We start from the raw sequence: 22,547 nt of genomic DNA on the forward strand, positions 1-22,547 counted from the left end.
GGGCAGTCGGTGGAGTGCCACAGGGGTCAATGCTGCTCTTCACGATATATATCAATGATTTGGAGGAAGGGATAGGGGCAGCACGGTAGCATTGTGGATAGCACAATTGCTTCACAGCTCCAGGATCCCAGGTTCAATTCCGGCTTGGGTCACTGTCTGTGCGGAGTCTGCACATCCTCCCCGTGTCTGCGTGGGTTTCCTCCGGGTGCTCCGGTTTCCTCCCACAGTCCAAAGATGTGCAGGTTAGGTGGATTGGCCATGATAAATTGCCTTTAGTGTCCAAAATTGCCCTTAGTGTTGGGTGGGGTTACTGGATTATGGGGATAGGGTGGAGGTGTTGACCTTGGGTAGGGTGCTCTTTCCAGGAGCCGGTGCAGACTCGATGGGCTGAATGGCCTCCTTCTGCACTGTAAATTCTATGTATTGTCGCCAAATTTGCAGATGATACAAAAGGCAGAAGGGAGTAAGGAGGATATAAATCGTTTATAGAGAGGTAAAGTGAGTGGGCAGAAAATTGGCAAATGGAATTCAAAATGTGGGAAACCATGGGGCTGTTCATTTTGGAAGAAAGAATGAGAAGGTGGATTATTATTTAAATGGAAAAAGGCTGCAGGTGGAATGCTGGCTTTTTAGTTCAAGGGGGCTGAAGTATAAAAGTAATGAGATGTTGCTGCAAATGTACAAGACACTAGTGAGGCCACATTTAGATTATTGTGTACAGTTTTGGTCCCATTATTCCAGGAAAGAGATATTATCATTGAAGACAGTACCAAGGAGGTTTACTAGGATGATTCCGGGTATGAAGAGACTGCCCTATGAAGAAAGATTAAACAGGTTGGGTCTGTACTCTTGAAGTTCAGGAGAATGGGGCCTCACGGTAGCATGGTGGTTAGCATCAATGCTTCACAGCTCCAGGGTCCCAGGTTCGATTCCCGGCTGGGTCACTGTCTGCGTGGAGTCTGCACGTCCTCCCCGTGTGTGCGTGGGTTTCCTCCGGGTGCTCCGGTTTCCTCCCACAGTCCAAAGATGTGCGGGTTAGGTGGATTGGCTATGCTAAATTGCCCGTAGTGTAAGGTTAATGGGGGGATTGTTGGGTTACAGGTATACGGGTTACGTGGGTTTAAGTAGGGTGATCATTGCTCGGCACAACATCGAGGGCCGAAGGGCCTGTTCTGTGCTGTACTGTTCTATGTTCTATGTTCTAATGAGAGGTGATATGATTGAAACATATTCTTAGGGGGTGAGACAGGGTAAATGTTGGGAGGATGTTTCCACTCAAGGGACAGTGTAGGACCGGAGAGCACAGTCGCAGAATAAGGAGGAGCTCATTTAGGATGGATTTGAGGAAGAATTTCCTCTCTCAAAGAGTGGTGAATCTTTAGACTCATTAACCCAGAAAGCTGTGGAGGCCGAGTCCCTGAACGTTTTCGAGACTGAGATCGATAGATTTTTAATCAGTGAAGAAATTAAAGGTTACAGGGTGAAGGCAGGAAAGTGGATTTGGTGAGTGTTAGGTTAGTCATGATCATATTAAATGGCAGAGCAGACTTGAAGGGCTGAATGGCCGAGTCTGTTCCTATTGCTTATGGTCTTAAGGCAAGCAGCCGGCGAGCTACCCCTGCTTTCCCCACCCGAGACAACACTTTGAAACAAAACAGAAAATTCTGCCCTCTGTTTCTCTCTCAACGGATGCTGCCAGTCTGGTGTGTTTTTTCCGGAACTTTCTGTCTTTATTCCAGCATCCGCAGTACTCGGCTTTTAGTTCATAGACAAGTTCCCAGCTGGGTAAAACCACTGAGATTTGTGTGAGAGGTCAGGCTGTCTTCCTCTGGTGGTTCACCACTATATAGGGCATGATTTACCTGCACTTCGGCCCCTGGCAGGAAACGTCCCCAGGGCCTCACTTAGCCATATATCCTGCGCGGAGGGGTTCCGACACCACAGCTCCTCAATGTAGGAAGATTAAATGGTGCCCCAATTTCTTGAACCCCCCCCCCCGACCACCGGACCACCCTAACGCCCTAACTCACCTGTTGGGGGGTCCTCAAGCACCTACTGGCAGGGCACCCCCGGGCCTGATCCCTGGCATGGGAAAAATGCCAGTTTGGCACTGCCATCCTGATGCTGCCAGGCCTTCAGTGGGGCACTGGCAATATCATGCTGGCACCTGGATGGCACTGCAGCATTCCCAGTTGGCATTGCCAGGGTGCCAGGCTGGCAGTTCCAAGGTGCCGGGCTGGCCAGAGGGCTGAGTTCCCTTCGATCACCCCCCCCCCCCCCCTCCCCCCCCCCCCCCCCCCCCCGGCCCCAAGTGCTGGTATGCCTGGTCTCACTTGTGGGAACCAGTACTAATCGGCAGTCAGCTGGAGTTTCCATGGCGAGGTCGATAGATGGGGTGCCGGTTCGATCCGGCATCAGCGCGGCAGGATGCAGATCATGACGTTTCACGAGACCTGGTTAGATCTCGCGAGGCATAATGATCATTGGGAATCCCAGGAAAGCCTCTCCCAGGAACTACTGGCTGTATCTCTTCCCGATTCTGGCAGGACGCGATCGGTAAATCGCACTCATAGTATCCAGAAAACAAAAACTGAAGATATCTAAATCCCCTCACCTTCAGGGAAGTTGGTTTGTGTGTACATACCGCTCCCACAACGTAAATACCCTTTCTGCACCTAATTTTGTGTATTGCTGGCTGTTTCTTTCAATGTACTTTCCTGAGGCAGATTAGGCTCCCATCTGCGTGGGACCCTCCTTATGAACCCCATCCAGGTAAAGCATAAATCATGACAAATCCTGCCTGTATATTGTTATATGATATAAACTCAACCACGTTCACAGCCAGCAGGAAGGCTTGCTATCTCGGCAAAGCTGAGAGAAAGATCATCACCTTCAACTGCGGTCCGACAGACGAGGTGTGTGTAGGAGAAGTAGAGTGGATTTTCCAATCGGAAGTAAGACTCCAGAATCCGTCGGGTTTTCTCACTGATGTCGTAAAACAACTTTGATGTTTTAAGTGGGATCCTGCCTTGCTGACTGAACTGTCAGAGAAAACATGATTGTAAATAAAAGAAGGAAACAGGAAAGGCAAGCGGTGTGCCAGCAGTCAGTTCAAAACAGGAGCGCCAGACGGTCCTCATGAGCCTCATTCATGACAGAAAAATCCATTATTAAGTGACTGAAAACACCAGAACGGGCAAGAATAACATATTTGGGAATGACTGAACTGACAACAAATAAATTGATAAAGAACTTAACCTGTACCTGAACTTAAATATTGATTCAGCATCTCTGACAATTCCGTGTTCCCTATTATTAACTCCGCAGTCTCGTCCTCTAAGGGATCAACCTTAACTTTAGCTTACAACTCAATTTAGAATGCCTGTTTCCAAACTGTGGTAGTAAGAGGGACTTGTGGGCTTCAGTGCTCATATTATGTTTGTCAGACAATAAGTTAAAACAAAAGGGAAATATGGCAATTTTGGATTGTTCATTCAGAATATATGCCAACCAATCAGCACCCTATTCACATGCAGTATAAATTGTTGCTTCCTTTGAATTTGGCATTCTTGTGTCTGTCCTGATCAGTGCAAGATGAAAAGTTTCAACAGCATGTCTCTTTTTTCACCAATCCCCACGTTTTGTACCTACCAAGCTACAAATTTTTGTTAGTTGCTTTGAAGCAGTTTAAATATTGGGGTGAAGCAAATATTGGTTTATTTTTGTACTAGTTTGTTTCAATGTAATTATGTACCACGTAAATAAATTTGGCTGTTCGCTTTAGCCTGAACGATGCAGTCTGATAGTAAGATGTTTATTTTTGCTTTTTCATCAACAGGTGTGCAACCACGGTAAAAATGTAACTGCCAGTTCATCGACATATTTTTCCATTTACAGCATTCATAAGGCTGTGGTCTTGAGGACATCGAGGTCATGACACCTGCTTACACAAAGATGTCAAGATGAATAGGAAATGATGGGAGAGAACCTGAATTGTAACAATTGGCGGTAGCTAATGTTGGATAACCATCGTCTATAAATGGTCTAGGCCATTCAACGCTTAATGTGAAATGGTGGAAGTGAACAACGGCAGTAAGATTCGAAAACAAAACTAGACAGAATGTTAGCCTGTTGGACAATGGAGTGAAAAGGCAAGGGCCGTGAATGACAAAATTGCTTAAAACTCGAGGCTGAAACAGTGACACGGGATGAAGTTTGAAGAAAACGAAGGGGGGCTCCCAACAAAAGGAGGAATGCGAGGAGAAAGGGTACGAGGTGGGATTGAGGGAAGCATAGCTTAGACATGAGGCAGAGGAAAAGATAAGACTTTGCCAAACACGTGCCGGGACATATGAGAGAGGTTGCGCTTATTCACTTCATAACCGTGCTGAATCACTCACCTTTAATGCTTTGAGGACTGTCACTCCCTGGAATCGCTCATTTGGTGTGTGAGGAGAGGGTTTCCCTTGGTAACCATCACCCATTGAAGCAGCAGCCTGGAAATCCAGGATTGGAAAGTTAAGGATCTAGAAATGGTCAGGAATAGATAGCCCTGCAAGATCGTTATCCCTACAGCAAGTTAAATTACCATTTGAACCTATTTGTACTGCCTACTTCACTCACTCAAATTATTATTATTTATTGTTTGAATGAAAATGATCTCCTGGCAGAGGTGAAAGAAACAGACAAGAACCCTGGCGAATTTGGGGGTGGGTGTGCGGGGTAGATCTGAGAACTTTCTCTCTAACCCACCCAGTCCTGCCACAGATGATCAATCTCGGTGTAGTTAACCAGCAGAGTCCTTGGTTGGTATAACTGCAGAGCTGAAGTCAGACATTGCCAGGCCTGTGCGATGCCCCAGGTGGCTGTATTTTATGGCCCCCACAGCCAGACGGTAGGAGGCGCGGGGGGGGGCATGCATGGAAAAATCTGTCAAGTGCCATGTCCACCTCCTTTCCACCCACCCCTGACCTGTTCCCCAGGGGAGGGGGACTGAATATGTTGTCCACTATGCTGCCCACTCTTAGGCCTATTGGGGTACTTACCTGCCCAATTAAGGGGCAATCAAGTGCCTTAATCCCCTTTCACTGCCATGAAACGTTGGGCAGTGGCAGGCGTATGAGAAGGTTGCTTTGGAAGTGGTTGCTTTGAAAAGGTAGGAAGGAAGTGGAGGGCCTCGTCAGTCTCTGTACACACTGGGGGTATTCACTCCCTACCAAGATGTCACATTCCTTTTGTTCCACCTTATCTGCCCTCCAAAACCTACACAACCCCTCCATCCCCCTCTCCCATTCCACAGGTTGTCCAATCCCTCCCTACCCTAAAAGTCTGGAACATACCTGTCTCCAGTCACCATGCTCTTCGCCCCAGGTCTCTTGCAGTCTCAGCAGCGCCCACTACTGGAACTTCTGGTGTTGGCAGTCTACCTTGGGATTTCTTATGTTGCCCCCACCACGTTATCACTGCAGAGCAGCCGTTTCAATAAGTTGGCCCATTCTGGATTGACTGTCTTTCTGGGGTGGGGGGATGGGGAACGAGCAGTCTGCCAACAGCAAGGCCTTGCACCATGAAATCCAGTTCAAGGTCTGAGCTACCTCAGTGTCTGACACTTAGCATGGTCACAGTTAGATCTGCTCTGGCTGAGTGTTGCAGACTTGCACATTCCAAGATCCAGGACTGAGCCTTGACGGATGCGTTAATGCTTGGGGGGGACTCCCACAAAGTGGGGAAAGCCACTGTCTAAGGCAGGGGTGGGCAAACTTTTCCGTGCAAGGGCCACATTCAGAAATTCACAATTTTAAAGGGCCGGATAGTATATTAAGTAAAATAATTACTTCACCCGGTTATGATTCTGGGCGCCTCATATAGAACATAGAACAGTACAGCACAGAACAGGCCCTTCGGCCCTCGATGTTGTGCCGAGCAATGATCACCCTACTCAAGTCAACGTATCCACCCTATACCAGTAAGTAACCCAACAGCCCCCCCCCCCCCCCCCCCCCCCATTAACCTTAAATAAAAATTAAAAAAATGTTTTAATTTAAAAAAAAAAATTTTGGTGGGCCGCATAAAGACCTTTGGTGGGCCGCATGCGGCCCGCGGGCCATAGTTTGCCCACTCCTGGTCTAAGGCCTTCCGACTATGGTACCCCGAGGGACTGGAAACCATGCAAAACCCCTGGGGCAGAATAGCTCACATGAAATGAAAATTGTCGTTGTAGCCTGGAACTGTGAGTGCAATTGTCAAAGCGCCACATAGTGTATTGAAAAACGAAATTGCTATTATGTAATGCACCTTTGCAAATGTTATGAATAAAGTACATTTCTTGCAGGGGAAAAAAGTTCCTCCATGGTCCCCATCCTCCAGAATAGGGTTGCCAACTCTGGATAGATTCCTGGAGTTCATATTGTACAGGCTCCTATCTCCAAATGCCCTCCATGGGTGAAGCAGTCCTAAAATCCCCATCTATCATATTTTTGTAGAGCCAATGCCAGCAAGCAGATGTTTTGAAAGAAAATGTAAGAGAAACTTATTTCCTTTTCGCACCACAAAGATTTGTCTCTTGAGTTTTGCTCTCGCAAAGTGTTGAGTAGATCAGTCCTTAACACCTGGAGACTCCAGGATAATCCTGGAGGGTTGGCAACTCTGATCCATTAAGATTTATTGGACTGGACCTCAGCCAAAAATAGTTTCCCTGGTTGAAATTTTTATCTTGACCACCTCCCCAATTCTCCAACCAGAGGATTCCCTTTCCCTAACTCGCCTCTTCTGCCGTTATTTTGAAACCTCTGACTCAACTTACCCTGTGGAGTCTTCCGCAACAGTTAAAAGGATTGTTTCCATGGCAGCCTCTAATTTTATGTCACTCGGATTAGCATCGATTTTATTACTCTTAATATGGAGCTGATCCCGGGCGGCACGTGGCACAATGGTTAGCATTGCTGCCTACGGCAGTGAGAACCCGAGTTCGAATCCTGGCCCTGGGTCACAGTCCGTGTGGAGTTTGAACATTCTCCCCATGTCTGCGTGGGTTTACCCCTACAACCCAAAGATGTGCAGGTTAGGTGGATTGGCCATCCTAAATTCTCCCTTAATTAGAAAAAAATAATTGGGCACTCTAAATTTATATTTAAAAAAATAATATGGAGCTAATCATTTCACTTAATTTAGGTGGCCAGGTCGGTATCTGTCAAACCTCAGCCAGGTCGGGTAGAATGCTGTTACTTGTGGGCCAGATCAGGTGGGGAACTGCCCCTCTTAGGTCAGGTCAGGTAGGGAGCTGTCACTCCTAAAGAGGGACTGGTAAGGAGCTGTCACTCCTAGGCCAGGTCAGGTGGGGAGTTGTCACTCCTAAACAGGGGCTGGTAAGGAGCTGTCACTTCTAGGCAAGGACAGGTAGGGAGCTGTCATTCCTAAACGGGCCAGGTAAGGCACTCTCACTCCGAGGCCAGGACAGGTAGGGAGCTGTCATTCCTAAACGGGTCAGGTAAGGCGCTGTCACTCCAAGGCCAGGACAGGTAGGGAGCTGTCATTCCTAAACGGGCCAGGTAAGGCACTCTCACTCCGAGGCCAGGGCAGGTAGGGAGCTGTCATTCCTAAACGGGTCAGGTAAGGCGCTGTCAGTCCAAGGCAAGGACAGGTAGGGAGCTGTCATTCCTAAACGGGCCAGGTAAGGCACTCTCACTCCGAGGCCAGGACAGGTAGGGAGCTGTCATTCCTAAACGGGCCAGGTAAGGCGCTGTCACTCCAAGGCCAGGACAGGTAGGGAGCTGTCATTCCTAAACGGGTCAGGTAAGGCGCTGTCAGTCCAAGGCAAGGACAGGTAGGGAGCTGTCATTCCTAAACGGGCCAGGTAAGGCACTCTCACTCCGAGGCCAGGACAGGTAGGGAGCTGTCATTCCTAAACGGGCCAGGTAAGGCGCTGTCACTCCAAGGCAAGGCCAGGTAGGGAGATGTCATTCCTAAATGAGCCAGGTAAGGCGCTGTCACTCCAAGGCAAGGACAGGTAGGGATCTTCCCATATGAGGGCTGAGCTGAGCAGAAGCCAGGGTCGAAAAAAGATGACATTTTGGAAACATCCTCTTGTGCAGAATGAGACTGACTGAAGAGTAAAAACTTGGGAGTTTTTGTCCAGATCAATCTATTCAAACAGGCAGACCAATCTGATTCGCCAGTGACTCACACTCCTTGTACCACTTCAAATACATTCTCCCCTATTAATCTTCTGGGGGCTAACACAGAATCCCCTCTGCTTCATGAACGTCACCATGCTCTGTAATAATTCAGTACCATTGACACAGATGTGAAGCACATGATAATCCAAGTGGATAGATTGGTAATTAGGTATACTCACATTAGAGAGGTAGCGCAGTTCCTCGCATTCCTTGTCGGTGATCACTCCATCGAGCAGCACCCTCTGTGTTCCATTCAAAAGCTTTGCGTTCATTAAAACCTGGACTTCATTATATAGCAAGGGACCTCCTGGAGCAGGACAAAGGAGTTTAGGAATATTTAGATAGTACATTACTGGGAAGAATAGCTGCATCAGTGTTGAGGAGGTGGGTTGGTTACACCTTGGGAATAAAGCTGCTGGAGCCATTGCTAACAGTAAGGTTGCGTGATAGTGTCCTGCGGCACTCAAAGGCAGTTTACATGAAGCACTTAGACATTAGTTCTGCAGGATAAGTCCTTGACCCTATATTTCCAGTCCAGAACCAGAAAAAGAATAGAAACCCTTTCTTTAACCCAGTTGTCTGCTTATCCCTATCGTGTAACACAACAACATCCACACACAGTAACCAACAATCCGCTGTCGAGTGCCCCAGCAACCCATAATTCACCCATACCCACCATCACAGTTTCCGAAGTCAGATCGGCCTTCCTGAAAGTGAACCCACGGAAGGCGATGGGCCCGGACGGGATCCCTGGTCGTGCACTCAGAGCCTGCGCATACCAGCTGGCAGAGGTATTCACAGACATCTTTAACCTATCCCTACTCCACTCCGAGGTCCCCACCTGCTTCAAGAAGACCACCATCATACCGGTACCAAAGAAGAACCAGGCAACATGCCTCAATGACTACCGCCCGGTGGCCCTGACGTCAGTTGTAATGAAGTGCTTCGAGAGGCTGATCATGAAGCGCATCACCTCCATACTCCCGGAACGCCTTGACCCACTTCAATTCGCATACCGTCGCAACCGGTCCACATCAGATGCCATTTCCCTGGCCCTACACTCATCCCTAGAGCATCTCGAAAACAAGGACTCCTACATCAGACTCCTATTTATTGACTACAGCTCCGCCTTCAACACCATAATCCCAGCCAAGCTCATATCAAAGCTCTAAAACCTAGGACTTGGCTCTCTACTCTGCAACTGGATCCTTGACTTTCTGACCAACAGACCACAGTCAGTAAGAATGAACACCAACACCTCCTCCACAATAGTCCTCAATACCGGTGCCCCGCAAGGCTGCGTACTTAGCCCCCTACTCTACTCCCTGTACACACACGACTGCATGGCAAAACTTGGTTCCAACTCCATCTACAAGTTTGCTGACGATACGACCATAGTGGGCCGGATCTCGAATAACGACGAGTCCGAATACAGGAGGGAGACAGAGAACCTAGCGGAGTGGTGTAACGACAACAATCTCTCCCTCAATGCCAGCAAAACTAAAGAGCTGGTCATCGACTTCAGGAAGCAAAGTACTGTACACACCCCTGTCAGCATCAATGGAGCCGAGGTAGAGATGGTGAGCAGTTTCAAATTCCTAGGGGTGCACATCACCAAAAATCTATCCTGGTCCACTCACGTCGACGCTATCACCAAGAAAGCACAACAGCGCCTATACTTCCTCAGGAAACTAAGGAAATTCGGCATGTCCACATTAACCCGTACCAACTTTTACAGATGCACTATAGAGAGCATCCTATCGGGCTGCATCACAGCCTGGTATGGCAACTGCTCGGCCCAGGACCGCAAGGAACTTCAGAGAGTCGTGAATACCGCCCAGTCCATCACACGAACCTGCCTCCCATCCATTGATTCCATCTACACCTCCCGCTGCCGGGGGAAAGCAGGCAGCATAATCAAAGATCCCTCCCACCCGGCTTACTCACTTTTCCAACTTCTTCCATCGGGCAGGAGATTCAGAAGTCTGAGAACACGCACGAACACACTCAAAAACAGCTTCTTCCCCACTGTCACCAGACTCCTAAATGACCCTCTTATTGACTGACCTCATTAACACTATACCCTGTATGCTTCATCCGATGCCAATGCTTATGTAGTTACATTGTATATATTGTGTTGCCCTATTATGTATTCTCATGTATTTTCTTGAATTCTGTTTAATTCCCTTTTCTTCCCATGTACTGAATGATCTGTTGAGCTGCTTGCAGAAAAATACTTTTCACTGTACCTCGGTACAGATGACAATAAACAAATCCAATCCAATCCAATCCAATCCCATCACCAATCTGCATTAAATCCTCACAAAGCTTCCCATTTTAGGATGGATTTCATGGCCTCATACTTCCTAGAACTGCACAAGTCTGAGATAAAGAGACAGAAACATTCAACATTCAGAAACTTTAAGCATTAGGAATCAACAAAAAAAACAGGATTGATGAAGGGGTTTTTGCTGTTTTCCTGATGTAGGTCTGGGAATATAGGATCAGGAATTCGGGGAATTATGGTTTGAACTCGTGTCTAACTGCTTCATTAGCACTGCCTCTGAGAAAGGCAAATGTTTATTTAGTGCCTTTCATAAGCTTGGCATTTACAACTGGTCCTCACAGACAACGATTAGCTTTTGAAGCGTAGTCACTGTTGAAATGTTGAGGAAAAAGAGAGCAGATTTATACAGAGCAAGCTCCCACAAGTAGCAATGAGTTAAGTTACCAATTAAACTGTTTAGTAATACTGGTTGAGGAATAAATATTGGTCAGGAATCCAGGAGGATCTTCCGTCTTCAAAACTGTCGTGGAATATTTTTGCTTCCATTTTAGAGAGCAGGTGGGATCTTTGTTGAACATCTCATTTGGGGGCAGTGCAGCACTCCCTCGGTACCACACATATACCAACAGATTAGGATATAGACTCGGCAGAGAGGGTTGACCTGGTGAGCTTTCTGACTCAGAGGTAAGAGCACTACTAACTTAAATACCTAGAGACTGCTGTAACATGTAACACCAATTCTCAGATCCACACACTTTGGCAGCATGACTCTCTGTTGGAAGCATGGAACCATAAAACCACCTTACTCTGGACAAAAGTTGTATCTGTTTGGGCTCAAGTCGACAATGAGATTTGGCTTTGATGTGGTGCTCTCGGTAGTCCTACAATGCTGATATTCATTCAGCATCACACATGAAGAGGTGCCACTTGAGGGGGATGCCTGAGAGCTGTTGGAATTCATGGACCTGAACATTAACTAGCATCAGCACCCCCAGAGAGGAAACGGAGGGGGTTAAATGGGATGGCGGTGGCAGGGAAGGGGGAACGTAAGCGTAAGGGATGGTGGCAGGGAAGGGGGAAGGGAGGTGGTGGCAGGGAAGGGAAAGGGAGCTGGGGGTCCTGGCAGGGAGGGGCGAGGGGGGAGGGAAGTGAGGTGGGAGGGGAAAGGTAATGGGAACAGAGGAGGGGATTATGGCAACGTGGGGGGAAGGGAGGCAAGGTGGGAGCAGGGAAGGGCGAATGGAGGCCGGTGTAGTGACAAGGGTAGGGAGAGGGAGGTGGAGGTGATAGCAGGAAAGGGGAATGGAGAAGAGGGCCTTGGCAAGGTGGAGGGAGGGAAGAGTGAAAGGAGGTGGGGGGTGGAGGTATCGGAAACCTTTTCATATAAGTTTTCTTGATGGGAGAATTAAATCTTTATTAGAAGAAAAGGTCACGCTGGCTTGGTGGCAATGCCCTCAGGCCTGCATCCTTGCTCCATAAACAGGAACCTTCTTTCGCACAGCCTTACCCTCCTTCACCATCTTCATAATCTCAGTCGATTCCTTAGTCTTCTCATCGACCAGGTGTTCAATCTCTTTCATGAGGTTTCCGATCTCTTCACTGATCCGAGCTGCAGTCTCTCGCGCTACCCTGTTTCAAAGATTGTGGGTTTTTAAAAAAAAAAGAACATGTGAGAGAACAAAGGTTCAAAGTTTCCCCCCTTCCCCTCCCAGAGGCAGTATCTCACGCTGCAGTAGCTTCAGTTTTCAACATTTGAGACTGGCAGTGAGTTTGCCCATTCGTGATTGAGCTTTGGACATTGTTGCTGAGCCTAGTGCTTTTCCAAATTAGCGTCCATACACCAGCTCGTTCAGAAACCTGCATGTTCTAGCCCAAGGCCTGGAAACTCTTCTCAGCAGCCTGACTGAAATCTGCCCGACAGAAGGGCTGTCCGTAAATTGAACAAAATCATCATAGTTCCCGATGATCATAGGCTGCTTTGAGGGGGAGAGCTGACTGGCGATTTAACCTGAGGGTCATCACACCTCAGGGGAGGGGCAAGGTTGAGAAGGCAGGACCTTCATGAATAACCTCAGCCGGTATAAGAATTGAACCCGCGCTGTTGGCCTCACTCCGGATCACAAACCAGCTGTCCAGCCAACTGAGCTAATCTGTACCACATGGGGGGAGTTTGGAAAACAATGGGCGGGATTCTCCCAACCCCACGCCACCCCGACGGAGCGGAGAATCGGCACCGGCACGCCACCAGTCGCGGACTGCTCTACGCGGCCGGGCCGCCGATTTTCCGGCTCAATTGGGCCGAGCGGCCACTCTAAAAAGGCAGAGTCCCACCGGCGCCATCCACGCCTGGTTGCAGCTGGCGGGAACTCTGCGCACAGGGTCGGCCTGTGGTTGGGGGAGGGGGGGGCAGGGGAGGGGGGCTCCGACCCCGGGAAGGACATCCAATGGGGCCTGGCCCGCGATCGGCGCCCACCAATCGGCGGGTCAGCCTCTCGCTCCCCGGGCCTATTTTCTTATGTGCCGGCCCCCGAACCCCCGCGCCATGTTGCGTTGGGGCCGCTGCGTTGAGGGAGGCCACCACGCATGCGCGGGTTGGCGCCGGTGCCACTGCGCATGTCCCCGTTGACGCCGGGGCCTCTGCGCATACACGGATCCCGCGGTGCACAGTTCGCGCCAGAATGGGAGGCTGGAGCGGTATGAACCGCTCCAGCGCCGTGCTGGCTCGCTGTAGGGGCCAGAATCGATACTCCCAGCAGCCCGTTCACGCCGTCATGAGACACGGCGCCGTTTCCGACGGCGTGGACACTCTGCCGCCGAATGGGAGAATCCCGCCCAAAGAACGAACCACAAGGTCAGCGGTACCAGTGGAATAACACCTGCCTCCGAACCAGATCCAAGTAGGTTCTAGATGCAGGTCCCTCTCCAAATCAAACTTAGTTTTATAATAATTTTCATTATTGTCACAAGTTGGCTTACATTAACACTGCAATGAAATTACTGTGAAAATCCCCTAGTCACCACACTTCCGGTGCTTGTTCGGGTACACAGAGAATTCAGGATGTCCAATTCACCTAACAAACAAGTCTTTCGGAACTTGTGGGAGGAAACCGGAGCACCCAGAGGGGAAACCCACGCAGACACGGGGAGAACGTGCAGATTCAGCACAGTGACCCAAGCCGAGAATCGAACTCGGGACCCTGGCGAATCTACAGTTCTAACCACTGTGCTACTGTGCCGCCCTCGTACCATTAGTGTTAGTGAAGACCTCGCAATTAAATTGCATGTACAAGAGAAGAAGAATCGGTTTGTCACTTCACCCCATTCAGGATCCCATAGCTGCTAGGCCACCAGACAAATAAATCTTAAAAACTCAAAATTTCTCTAGCCACAATTTGTATTACAAATTTGGATGTCATTTCTATTATATTAGAACCATATAATTCCTACAGTGCAGTAGAAGGCCATTCGGCCCATCGAGTCTGCACCCGCCTTACCTAGGCCCGCCCTCGCCCTATCTCTGTAACCCCACCTAACCTTTGGACACTAAAGGACAATTTATCATGGCCAATCCACCTAACCTGCATAGCTGTGGACTGTGGGACGAAATCGGAACACCCGCAGGAAACCACGCAGACACGGAGAGAAAGTGCAAACTCTGCACAGTCACCCAGGTCAGAATTGAACCGGGACGTCTGGTGCTGTGAGGCAGCAGTGCTAACCACTGTGCCACCGTGGCGCCCAACATTTTTTTATTTTGCTATTTTCATCCACTTGTTTTTCTTCTCTGGGGCCGGATAAAGCCGGATGTCAGATAAAAGATCACCTCATCAAAACATCTTTTCCAAAGAAAATAAACTGCAACCAGCCCTCTTCCACCAAACCGGAACATTGACCTGAGCTCTCTTTCACCCAATTCTAGCATTGGTTATCAGAGAGAGTCATTGAAACTGACAATATGATGGCTCAGGAGGTAGACACACATGCCTGTTGGATAAAGGGATAGGGGAGAGATGACAGATCGATGAGGATTGTGCGGCAAAAGAGGACCAACTTGACTGGACGCAAGCTGCTCCAGTCATTTCATTAAAACAAACTGAGGTTTTTGGCCTCATCTTAATCATCAACTTCAACTGCTCTCACAGTGAGGCTTGAATCTTACTTTTGCTTCTCTTTCAGTTTGACAGGCATCACATCCTCAGGAGTCCACTTGTCCTGAAAAAGCAGAAGAAAGTTCATCAGTCATCGACTATTGAAAACCTTGGGATCATTGTGACTTTGGGCATTAGTTTGGAATGGATGATATTGGATCAGCTCACTCCACGGAACATGACTATCGCTGGCTAGGCCAGCGTTTGGTGCTCTCAGCAAAGCGATCACCCAGTCTGCGTTTCACTTGCATCTCTTCCAATTAGGTCTACTGCATTTGCTGCTCCCAATGTGGTCTCCTCTATATCGGAGAGACCAAACGCAGACTGGGTATGATCGCTTTGCTGAGCATCTTCGGTCTGTGCGCATTCAGGATCCTGACCTTCCTGTTGCTTGCCATTTTAACAAAAGACCCTGCTCCCATGCCCACATGTCTGTTCTTGGCCTGCTGCAATGTTCCAGTGAAGCTCAACACAAACTGGAGGAACAACATCTCATCTTCTTGTTAGGCACGCCTTCTGGCCTGAACATTGAATTCAACAACTTCAGATGATCAGCTCTACCCCCACCTCGACCCCACCTTACCATTTCTTCCTTTCTTAATATATATTTAATCCCCCCCCCCAATCTTATCCACCTTTCCTTCACCTTTCTCCTCTTTGCTTCCCCCTTCCCCCACATCTACAGTTCATCCTCTGATGTTAGTCTCCCTGCTGTTTGACCTTTAACATCTTTTGTTCTTTCTGCGGACTGCCATTAACACTCTTTCCCCTTGGTTTCTGTGGCCATTAGCACCCGGTTTCCCTGGGTTTCTGTGGCTATGACTCACCTTTCATTCTCACTCCACAGTATCAATATTTCCCACTTTCTCTGTCTGTTAGCTTTGACAAAGAGTCATCGTACTTGAAACATTAGTTCTTTTCTGTCCTTACAGATGTTGCCAGACCTGCTGAGATTTTCCAGCATTTTCTCTTTCGTTTCAGATTCCAGCATCGGCAGTAATTTGCTTTTATTAATTGATCTAGCATCATGATCACTCCCTGGTCAACATTCCCAACCTCTTAGCCTATCCCAGTGGTTAGTTATAGAGAAACTTGCAGATAAGGATGGTCTGAATAACAGCATACTAACTGCACTCTCACTCAAAAGACACATTCACATTTTCGTTAAGGATGCCAGAGGAGCAAGGTTCAATTAGGACCAATGCAATGTCCTCCCCTCTTGAACTTACTTGCTGTCTTTGGTTCAAACATAGTCTGTTGGAGATAGACACTATTGCTATAAAATGATATAATAATAATCTTTATTGTCACAAGTCGGCTTAAATTACACTGCAATGAAGTTACTGTGAAAATCCTCTCGTCGCCACACTCTGGCGCCTGTTTGGGTGCACAGAGTGAGAATTCAGAATGTCCAATTCACTTAACAAGCACGTCTTTCGCGACCTGTGGGAGGAAACCGGAGCACCCGGAGGAAACCCACGCAGACACAGGGAGAACGTGCAAACTCCGCACAGAAAATGACCCAAGCCGGGAATCGAACCGGGGTCATAGAATTACATAGAACAGTACAGCACAGAACAGGCCCTTCGGCCCTCGATGTTGTGCCGAGCAATGATCACCCTACTCAAACCCACGCATCCACCCTATACCCGTAACCCAACAACCCCCCCCCCCCCTTAACCTTACTTTTTAGGACACTACGGGCAATTTAGCCTGGCCAATCCACCTAACCCGCACATCTTTGGACTGTGGGAGGAAACCGGAGCACCCGGAGGAAACCCACGCACACACGGGGAGGACGTGCAGACTCCGCACAGACAGTGACCCAGCCGGGAATCGAACCTGGGACCCTGGAGCTGTGAAGCATTTATGCTAACCACCATGCTACCGTGCTTGGCGCTGTGACACCATAGTGCTAACCACTGTGCTACCGTGCACCCACATGGCTTTGTGCAATTAGTTTTAAGCTCAGATGCCACAATAGCCGGTGAGAGCCGTATTTTGGACTTGTAGAGTTTCGAGGCCTTGAGAGGAAAGGGCTGATTCAATTGCAGAACCTGTAAATATGTTCGAGGTGCCACAATGCCTCCGGTGAAATGGGTGCTTTTCTGAGGATGGGGCTAAGCAGCGCACCAGGCCGGTGTTACTTGATGCTGACTCTGGGTGCTAAGGGCTCCGTAACACAGTGCTAACATCATTCCACTTGATGAACACAGATTGACCAACAGAACCACCCTTGGTGGCTAAACATGAGCCCCGTATGGCAATGGGTTTTCAGGGGCATCCCACTGTCAACATTCAAAACAGAACAGGAACCATTTGCAATTGTTCTGCAAATCCAACTAAATGTCCCTATTGTTTTCTCTGAGGTAACGCTTGGCCAGCAGACTCGACACTCACCGGGTCTATAAATGTGACTCCAAAGATTTCGTTGGCAAAGTACAGCAGCTCCTTCTCCAGCAATGAGTTGTTGATGTATCTCTGGATGTGCTGTGAAGAAAGAGTGGAATTCGGCACTGTCAAGTAAGTCACAGCTATTTCTAATAGCATCCCTCACACAGCATAGAAAGATCCCATAATGGTAGTGTACATCTCTGACCCCTGTGGGGGTTGGAGGTGGTCCCTGGAAGATCCTGACACAGGGGCTAGGCTAGCAGGTGGAAATGCCAACTTGTGGGGCTCTTTGACCTGTCAGCTAGCCCTGTGTGCCAGAGGCAGGCACCTGTCTGTAATGAGCCTCAATCACCACCATAGCTGTATTTGTCCTGCAGAAACTGGCTGAAGGGATGTGTGTGTGGGGGTGATTTATCAGACACAGGAATTCTTGACCGAGCTACATCAGCAGACAAATGAGTAAAGGGATGGGGGACAGGGCAAACACATGAAATTAGGATTAACGATTCCTTGGGAGATAAATTCCAGCATTAATGAGTTGTGCAGGGCAGCACGGTGGCCTAGTGGTTAGCACAACCGCCTCACGGCGCTGAGGTCCCAGGTTCGATCCCGGCTCTGGGTCACTGTCTGTGTGGAGTTTGCACATTCTCCCCGTTTCTGCGTGGGTTTCGCCCCCACAACCCAAAAATGTGCAGAGTAGGTGGATTGGCCATGCTAAATTGCCCCTTAATTGAAAAAAATAATTGGGTAATCTAAATTTATAAAAAAAATAAAAAAATTAATGAGTTGTGCTGAATGACCTGGCCGAGGTGTTGTAATTTCTATGTAATGCTATGTAAAGGCCCCAAATTTATTCCAGAGGACTCAAAATTACCACTGCACTTCCAACTCCCCATATTGCAGGTTTATATATCCCTTTGCCCGCAGTTGTACTATTCCGATGCCTGGAGTGGAGGAATGCAGTCAGAAGGAAGAATAAAGGGATTAAGGGTTATGGTGTTCGGGCCGGAAAGTGGAGCTGAGTCCACAAAAGATCAGCCATGATCTCATTGAATGGCGGAGCAGGCTCGAGGGGCCAGATGGCCTACTCCTGCTCCTAGTTCGTATGTTCTTATTAAGGTGACTTCAGTTTCCCATTTAATATAACCTCCCTGGAGTGTGTGTGCATGTATGTGGACAAACAACTAGATCTCAGGCCCTTGCAGCTGGCATTGATGGTAGCATTGGACAGGACCTCTGCTGGAGATTCCCTTCCCTATTGTGGCATTGATTAATGTTGCCACACACTGATGTAGTCGGTCAAGAAAGGGCCTGGAGGCCTACGGCCCTTTGATTGGTACTTCTTTATTATGTAATCTATGGCTCAGTTGGTAACACTCTTGTTTCTGAGACTGAAGGCTGTGAATGCATAGACTCCTTCCAGGACATGTTAACAAAGTTACAGGCTGACATTTTGTGCGGTAACAAGGGAGTGCTGCACTGCTGGAGATGCTATCTTTCAGATGGGATGTTAAACCAATAACATCCATAAACCAAGGCCCTCTGATGTTTCTCTGATTAATGCAAAAGACTCAATGAGATGCTAAAAGAAGAGCAGTAAATTTTTCCTGGTGTCCAGGGCAACATTTATCCCTCAATCAACATTAACAACAAAAAACAGATCACTTCTTGGCCTTTCAGATAAGATCAAGCATCAGGTCAAGCCCAAGGTGAGGTGCAATGCCTTTTCTCATCAGTTTGGTTCCAGTATGTCTCTCTTGTGGAGTCCATGAATTGGCTTCAATTTGAATTTGAATTAGGTTTGGAGCAAGCAATGCAATGGATTAAGGGTTTCCCCCGTCCACTCTGTGCATTGGCTTTGTAACTTAAAGGATGGGTAAAAAATGTTTTTAAAAACAATAAAAAACAGATTAGCTAGTCAGTGTTATGGCTGGATTGATCTTGCTTTGAACAATTTGGCTGCTGTGTTCCCTACATTGTAACAGTGACTACGGTTGGAAGTTTCCAGTCCCCTCCCCTCCCCGACAGGTTATCTCGTGGGCTGGGCTGGTGAGGCAATCTCAGTTCACATTGGCGGAAGAAACCGCTGGCACGAGGGGCTGGAAAATTCGGGCCTACATTTCAAAAGTACTTAATTGGCTGTAAGACGCTTTGGACATCCTGCAGTTGTGAAAGGCGCTTATATAAGTGCTGGTCTTTATTTGTTATTGAAGAGACTATTAGTGGTGAATTAAATCAAGGAATGATATTGAGGCCTCCACATCTGGAGTAGATGTACCTCTCTGTGACTGAGGAATTTGGCCTGTTCTTCTCCCAATACTGCCTGGTAATACTGTAGGTTCTGGATCATTACTTCATCGCTCGGAAAGAAAAGCAAATAGGTTTTGGCACATTCGATGGCCTTGGGGTAGTTTTCAGCTGAAATTAGAATGGAGATAAAGTAGTTAAGAGCTGAGACTCCAGAATGAGAACCGTGTATTTTAATGAAACAAAATAGGATTTAAACTCAACAAACTCTATTTTTATTTCTCTCTCAGTAGTCTAACTGATAACAGGGAAGGTAAATTTTAGTCACCTTCCAATTGTGCTCCTAAAGCATGGTCATGGCAACTTTTACTCAATACCTGTTGTTGAATGTTAAGCTGGCAAACTCAAATATTTTTCAGATCTGTACCAATTTCATCACAAGAAGAGGTTGTTTGATCCACATGCCAGTACTAGTTCTTGGAAAGAGTTATCCAATTATTTCCACTCTTCTGATCTTTTGCCAAAGTTTTTACAAAACTGTAAATGTTTTATTTTTAATTGTATCACATTGTCCATAAAACACATTCAGTAAAGTCAGGGGTGTGATGGAATACCCTCCACTTGACTGGATGAGTGCAGCTCCAACAACACTCAAGAAGCTCAACACCATCCAGGACGAATCAGCCTGTTTAATTGCTACCTCTTCCATAAAACCACAGTCCAAAGATGTGCAGGCTAGGTGGATTGGCCATGCTAAATTGCCCCTTAATGTCCAGGGATGTGCAGGTTAGGTTACGGAGTTACGGGGATAGGGTGGGATGGGCGGGGGAGTGGATCTGGGTAGAGTGCTCTTTGGGAGGGTCAGTGCAGACTTGATAGACCTTTACTGCTTCAATACTGCAGGAATTCTATCATTCTATGAAAAAACATTCAATACTTCCACCACTGACCAACAGTGGCAGCCGTGTGTAACATCTACAAGATGCACTGCAGGAACTCACCAAGGCTCCTGAGACAGCACCTTCCAAACACACGACCACTACCATCTAGAAGGGCAAAAGTGGCAGATATCTGGGAACATCACCACCTGAAGGTTCCCCTCCAAGTCACTCACTATCTTGACTTGGAACTATACTGCCGTTCCTTCACTGTCACTGGGTCAAAATCCTGGAATTCCCTCCCTAACAGAATTGTGGGCATGCCTACAGCTCAGGGATTACAGCAGTTAAAGAAGGCATCTTACCGCCACCAGGGCAACTAGGGATCGGCAATAAATGCTGGCTGAGCCAGCGACACCCACAGCCTGTAAAATCAATTTAAAAAAAAGTTAAATCCACACATAATTTTGAACAGGGGTGTTTGGGTATGTGGCCTCTTTATTAACCAAAGGTTACTTGAAACGGATAACACATCAGAACTGGATGAGGTGCTTCCAAGTGTACTAAGGGAGGTGAGAGTGGAAATTTCAGAGGCACTGATGATTATTTTCTGGTCTTCCTTAGACACAGAGGTGTTCTGGGAGGACTGGAGATTTGCAAATGTTACACCCTTGTTCAAAAAGGAATGCAAGGACAAAGCCAGCAACTACTGACCAGTCAGCTGATTTCATATTTAACTAACAAGCTAGAGTTCTTTATGAAGGTTGATAAGGGCAATGATGTTGATGTGATATATATAAATTTTCAAAAATCATTTGCTACAGTGCTACAGACTTGTGAGCAAAATTCTAGCTCATGGAACAAAAAGGAAAGTAGGCACTTAAATAAGAAATTGGCTGAGTGACAGGAAACAGAGAGTAGTGATAAATAGTTGTTTTTCCAATTGGAGGAATGTTTGCAGTGGAGTTTCCCAGGGGTCAGTGTTGGGACCCTTGATCTTCCTGATATATATTAATGACCTAGACTGTGGTGTGCAGAGCATCATTTCAAAATTTGCGACTGATACAAAGATTGGAAGCATTATCAACTGTATGAGGATAGTCATGAACTTCAAAGGACATAGACATATTGGTGGAATGGGTAGACAAGTGGCAAATGAAATCCAATGCAGAGAAATGTAAGATGATTCATTTCATAGACGAATTTCATAGAATCCCTACAGTGCAGAAGGAGGCCATTCGGTCCATCGAGTCTGCACCGACCCTCTGAAAGAGCAATCCACTGAGCATACTCCCCCCTTGTCCCAATAATCCCTTAACCTAACCTACACACATCTTTGGACACTAAGGGGCAATTTAGCATTGCTAATCCACTTAACCTGCATATCTTTGGACTGTGGGAGGAAACCCACGCAGACACAGGGAGCAAGTGCAAACTCCACACCTGCCAATCACCCAAGGCCAGAACTGAACCCGGATCCCTGGCTCTGTGAGGCAGCAGTGCTAACCACTGTGCCACCGTGGTGCCCATGGTGGGCAAGAAGAAGTTGGAGAGACAGTATGAAATGAAAGGAGAAACTCTTAAGGAGCTGCATGAACAAAGGGACCTTGGTGCACATGTGCATAAGTCATTGAAGGTGGTAGGGCAGGTTGAGAGAGATGTTATTTAAGAATATGGTATCCTAGATTTTATTAACAGGGGTATTAAGTACAAGAGTAAGGAGGTTATGTTGAACTTATATAAGACACTAGTTAGACCTCATTTGGAGTACTGTGTCAAGTTCTGGGGGCCATACTTGAGGAAAGATGTGAAGGCTTTGGAGAGAATATAGAGAAGATTTACAATAATGATTCCAGGAATAAAGAACTGTAGTTGTGAAGATAGATTGGTGAGGTTGGGTCTGTTTTCCTTGGAGAAAAGATGGCTGAGAGTAGATGTATTAAAGATCCTGAGGGGTATGGACAGGATAAATAATGAGAAACTGTTCCCTATCAAGAGTACATCCAGAACTAGAGAGCACAGGTTCAAAACAATGAACAAAAGGAGTAGAAGTGATGTGGGGAGAAAATTCTTCAGGGGATGACTGGAGTCCGGAATGATCTTCCTGAGAGAGTGGTGGAGGCAGATCAAGGTATTCAAAAGGGAATTGGATTTCTATCTGAAAATAAAAAAATGTATACGGTTACGGGGATAAGGCAGGGGTGTGGGATTAGGTAGAATGCTCTTTCAGTGAGTCAATGCAGATTGATGGACCAAATGCCCTCCTTCTACACCGTAAAGATTCTAGGATTTAGTGTTTAACTCAACCGCTGAGGCAGCAATTTGAAGTGGAGATGTTGACAGCGCACCCACTCCCTGCTTTGTGCCCATGATCATGTTGGATTAGGCTTCGTTTGGACATAATGTCCATAATGGGCTA

At 47.4% G+C, this 22,547-nt stretch overlaps 1 protein-coding gene across 2 annotated transcripts in view; it reads right to left on the reverse strand.

The window, feature by feature from the left end:
• The window catches only part of p3h1 (prolyl 3-hydroxylase 1), a 55,391-nt gene that overhangs the window by 12,439 nt on the left and 20,405 nt on the right, over window positions 1-22,547 (reverse strand). For both annotated transcript variants that reach the window (XM_038822358.1, XM_038822357.1), the window contains exons 5-11: window positions 19,282-19,421; window positions 17,010-17,099; window positions 14,621-14,673; window positions 11,969-12,090; window positions 8,354-8,481; window positions 4,401-4,496; window positions 2,891-3,041 (exon numbers count right to left, since the gene is read on the reverse strand). In XM_038822358.1, the coding sequence (XP_038678286.1) occupies window positions 2,891-3,041; window positions 4,401-4,496; window positions 8,354-8,481; window positions 11,969-12,090; window positions 14,621-14,673; window positions 17,010-17,099; window positions 19,282-19,421 (780 nt within the window). The remainder of the gene's footprint in view (window positions 1-2,890; window positions 3,042-4,400; window positions 4,497-8,353; window positions 8,482-11,968; window positions 12,091-14,620; window positions 14,674-17,009; window positions 17,100-19,281; window positions 19,422-22,547) is intronic.

The sequence above is a fragment of the Scyliorhinus canicula genome, chromosome 16, assembly GCF_902713615.1.
Source record: "Scyliorhinus canicula chromosome 16, sScyCan1.1, whole genome shotgun sequence".
Lineage (NCBI taxonomy): Eukaryota > Metazoa > Chordata > Chondrichthyes > Carcharhiniformes > Scyliorhinidae > Scyliorhinus > Scyliorhinus canicula.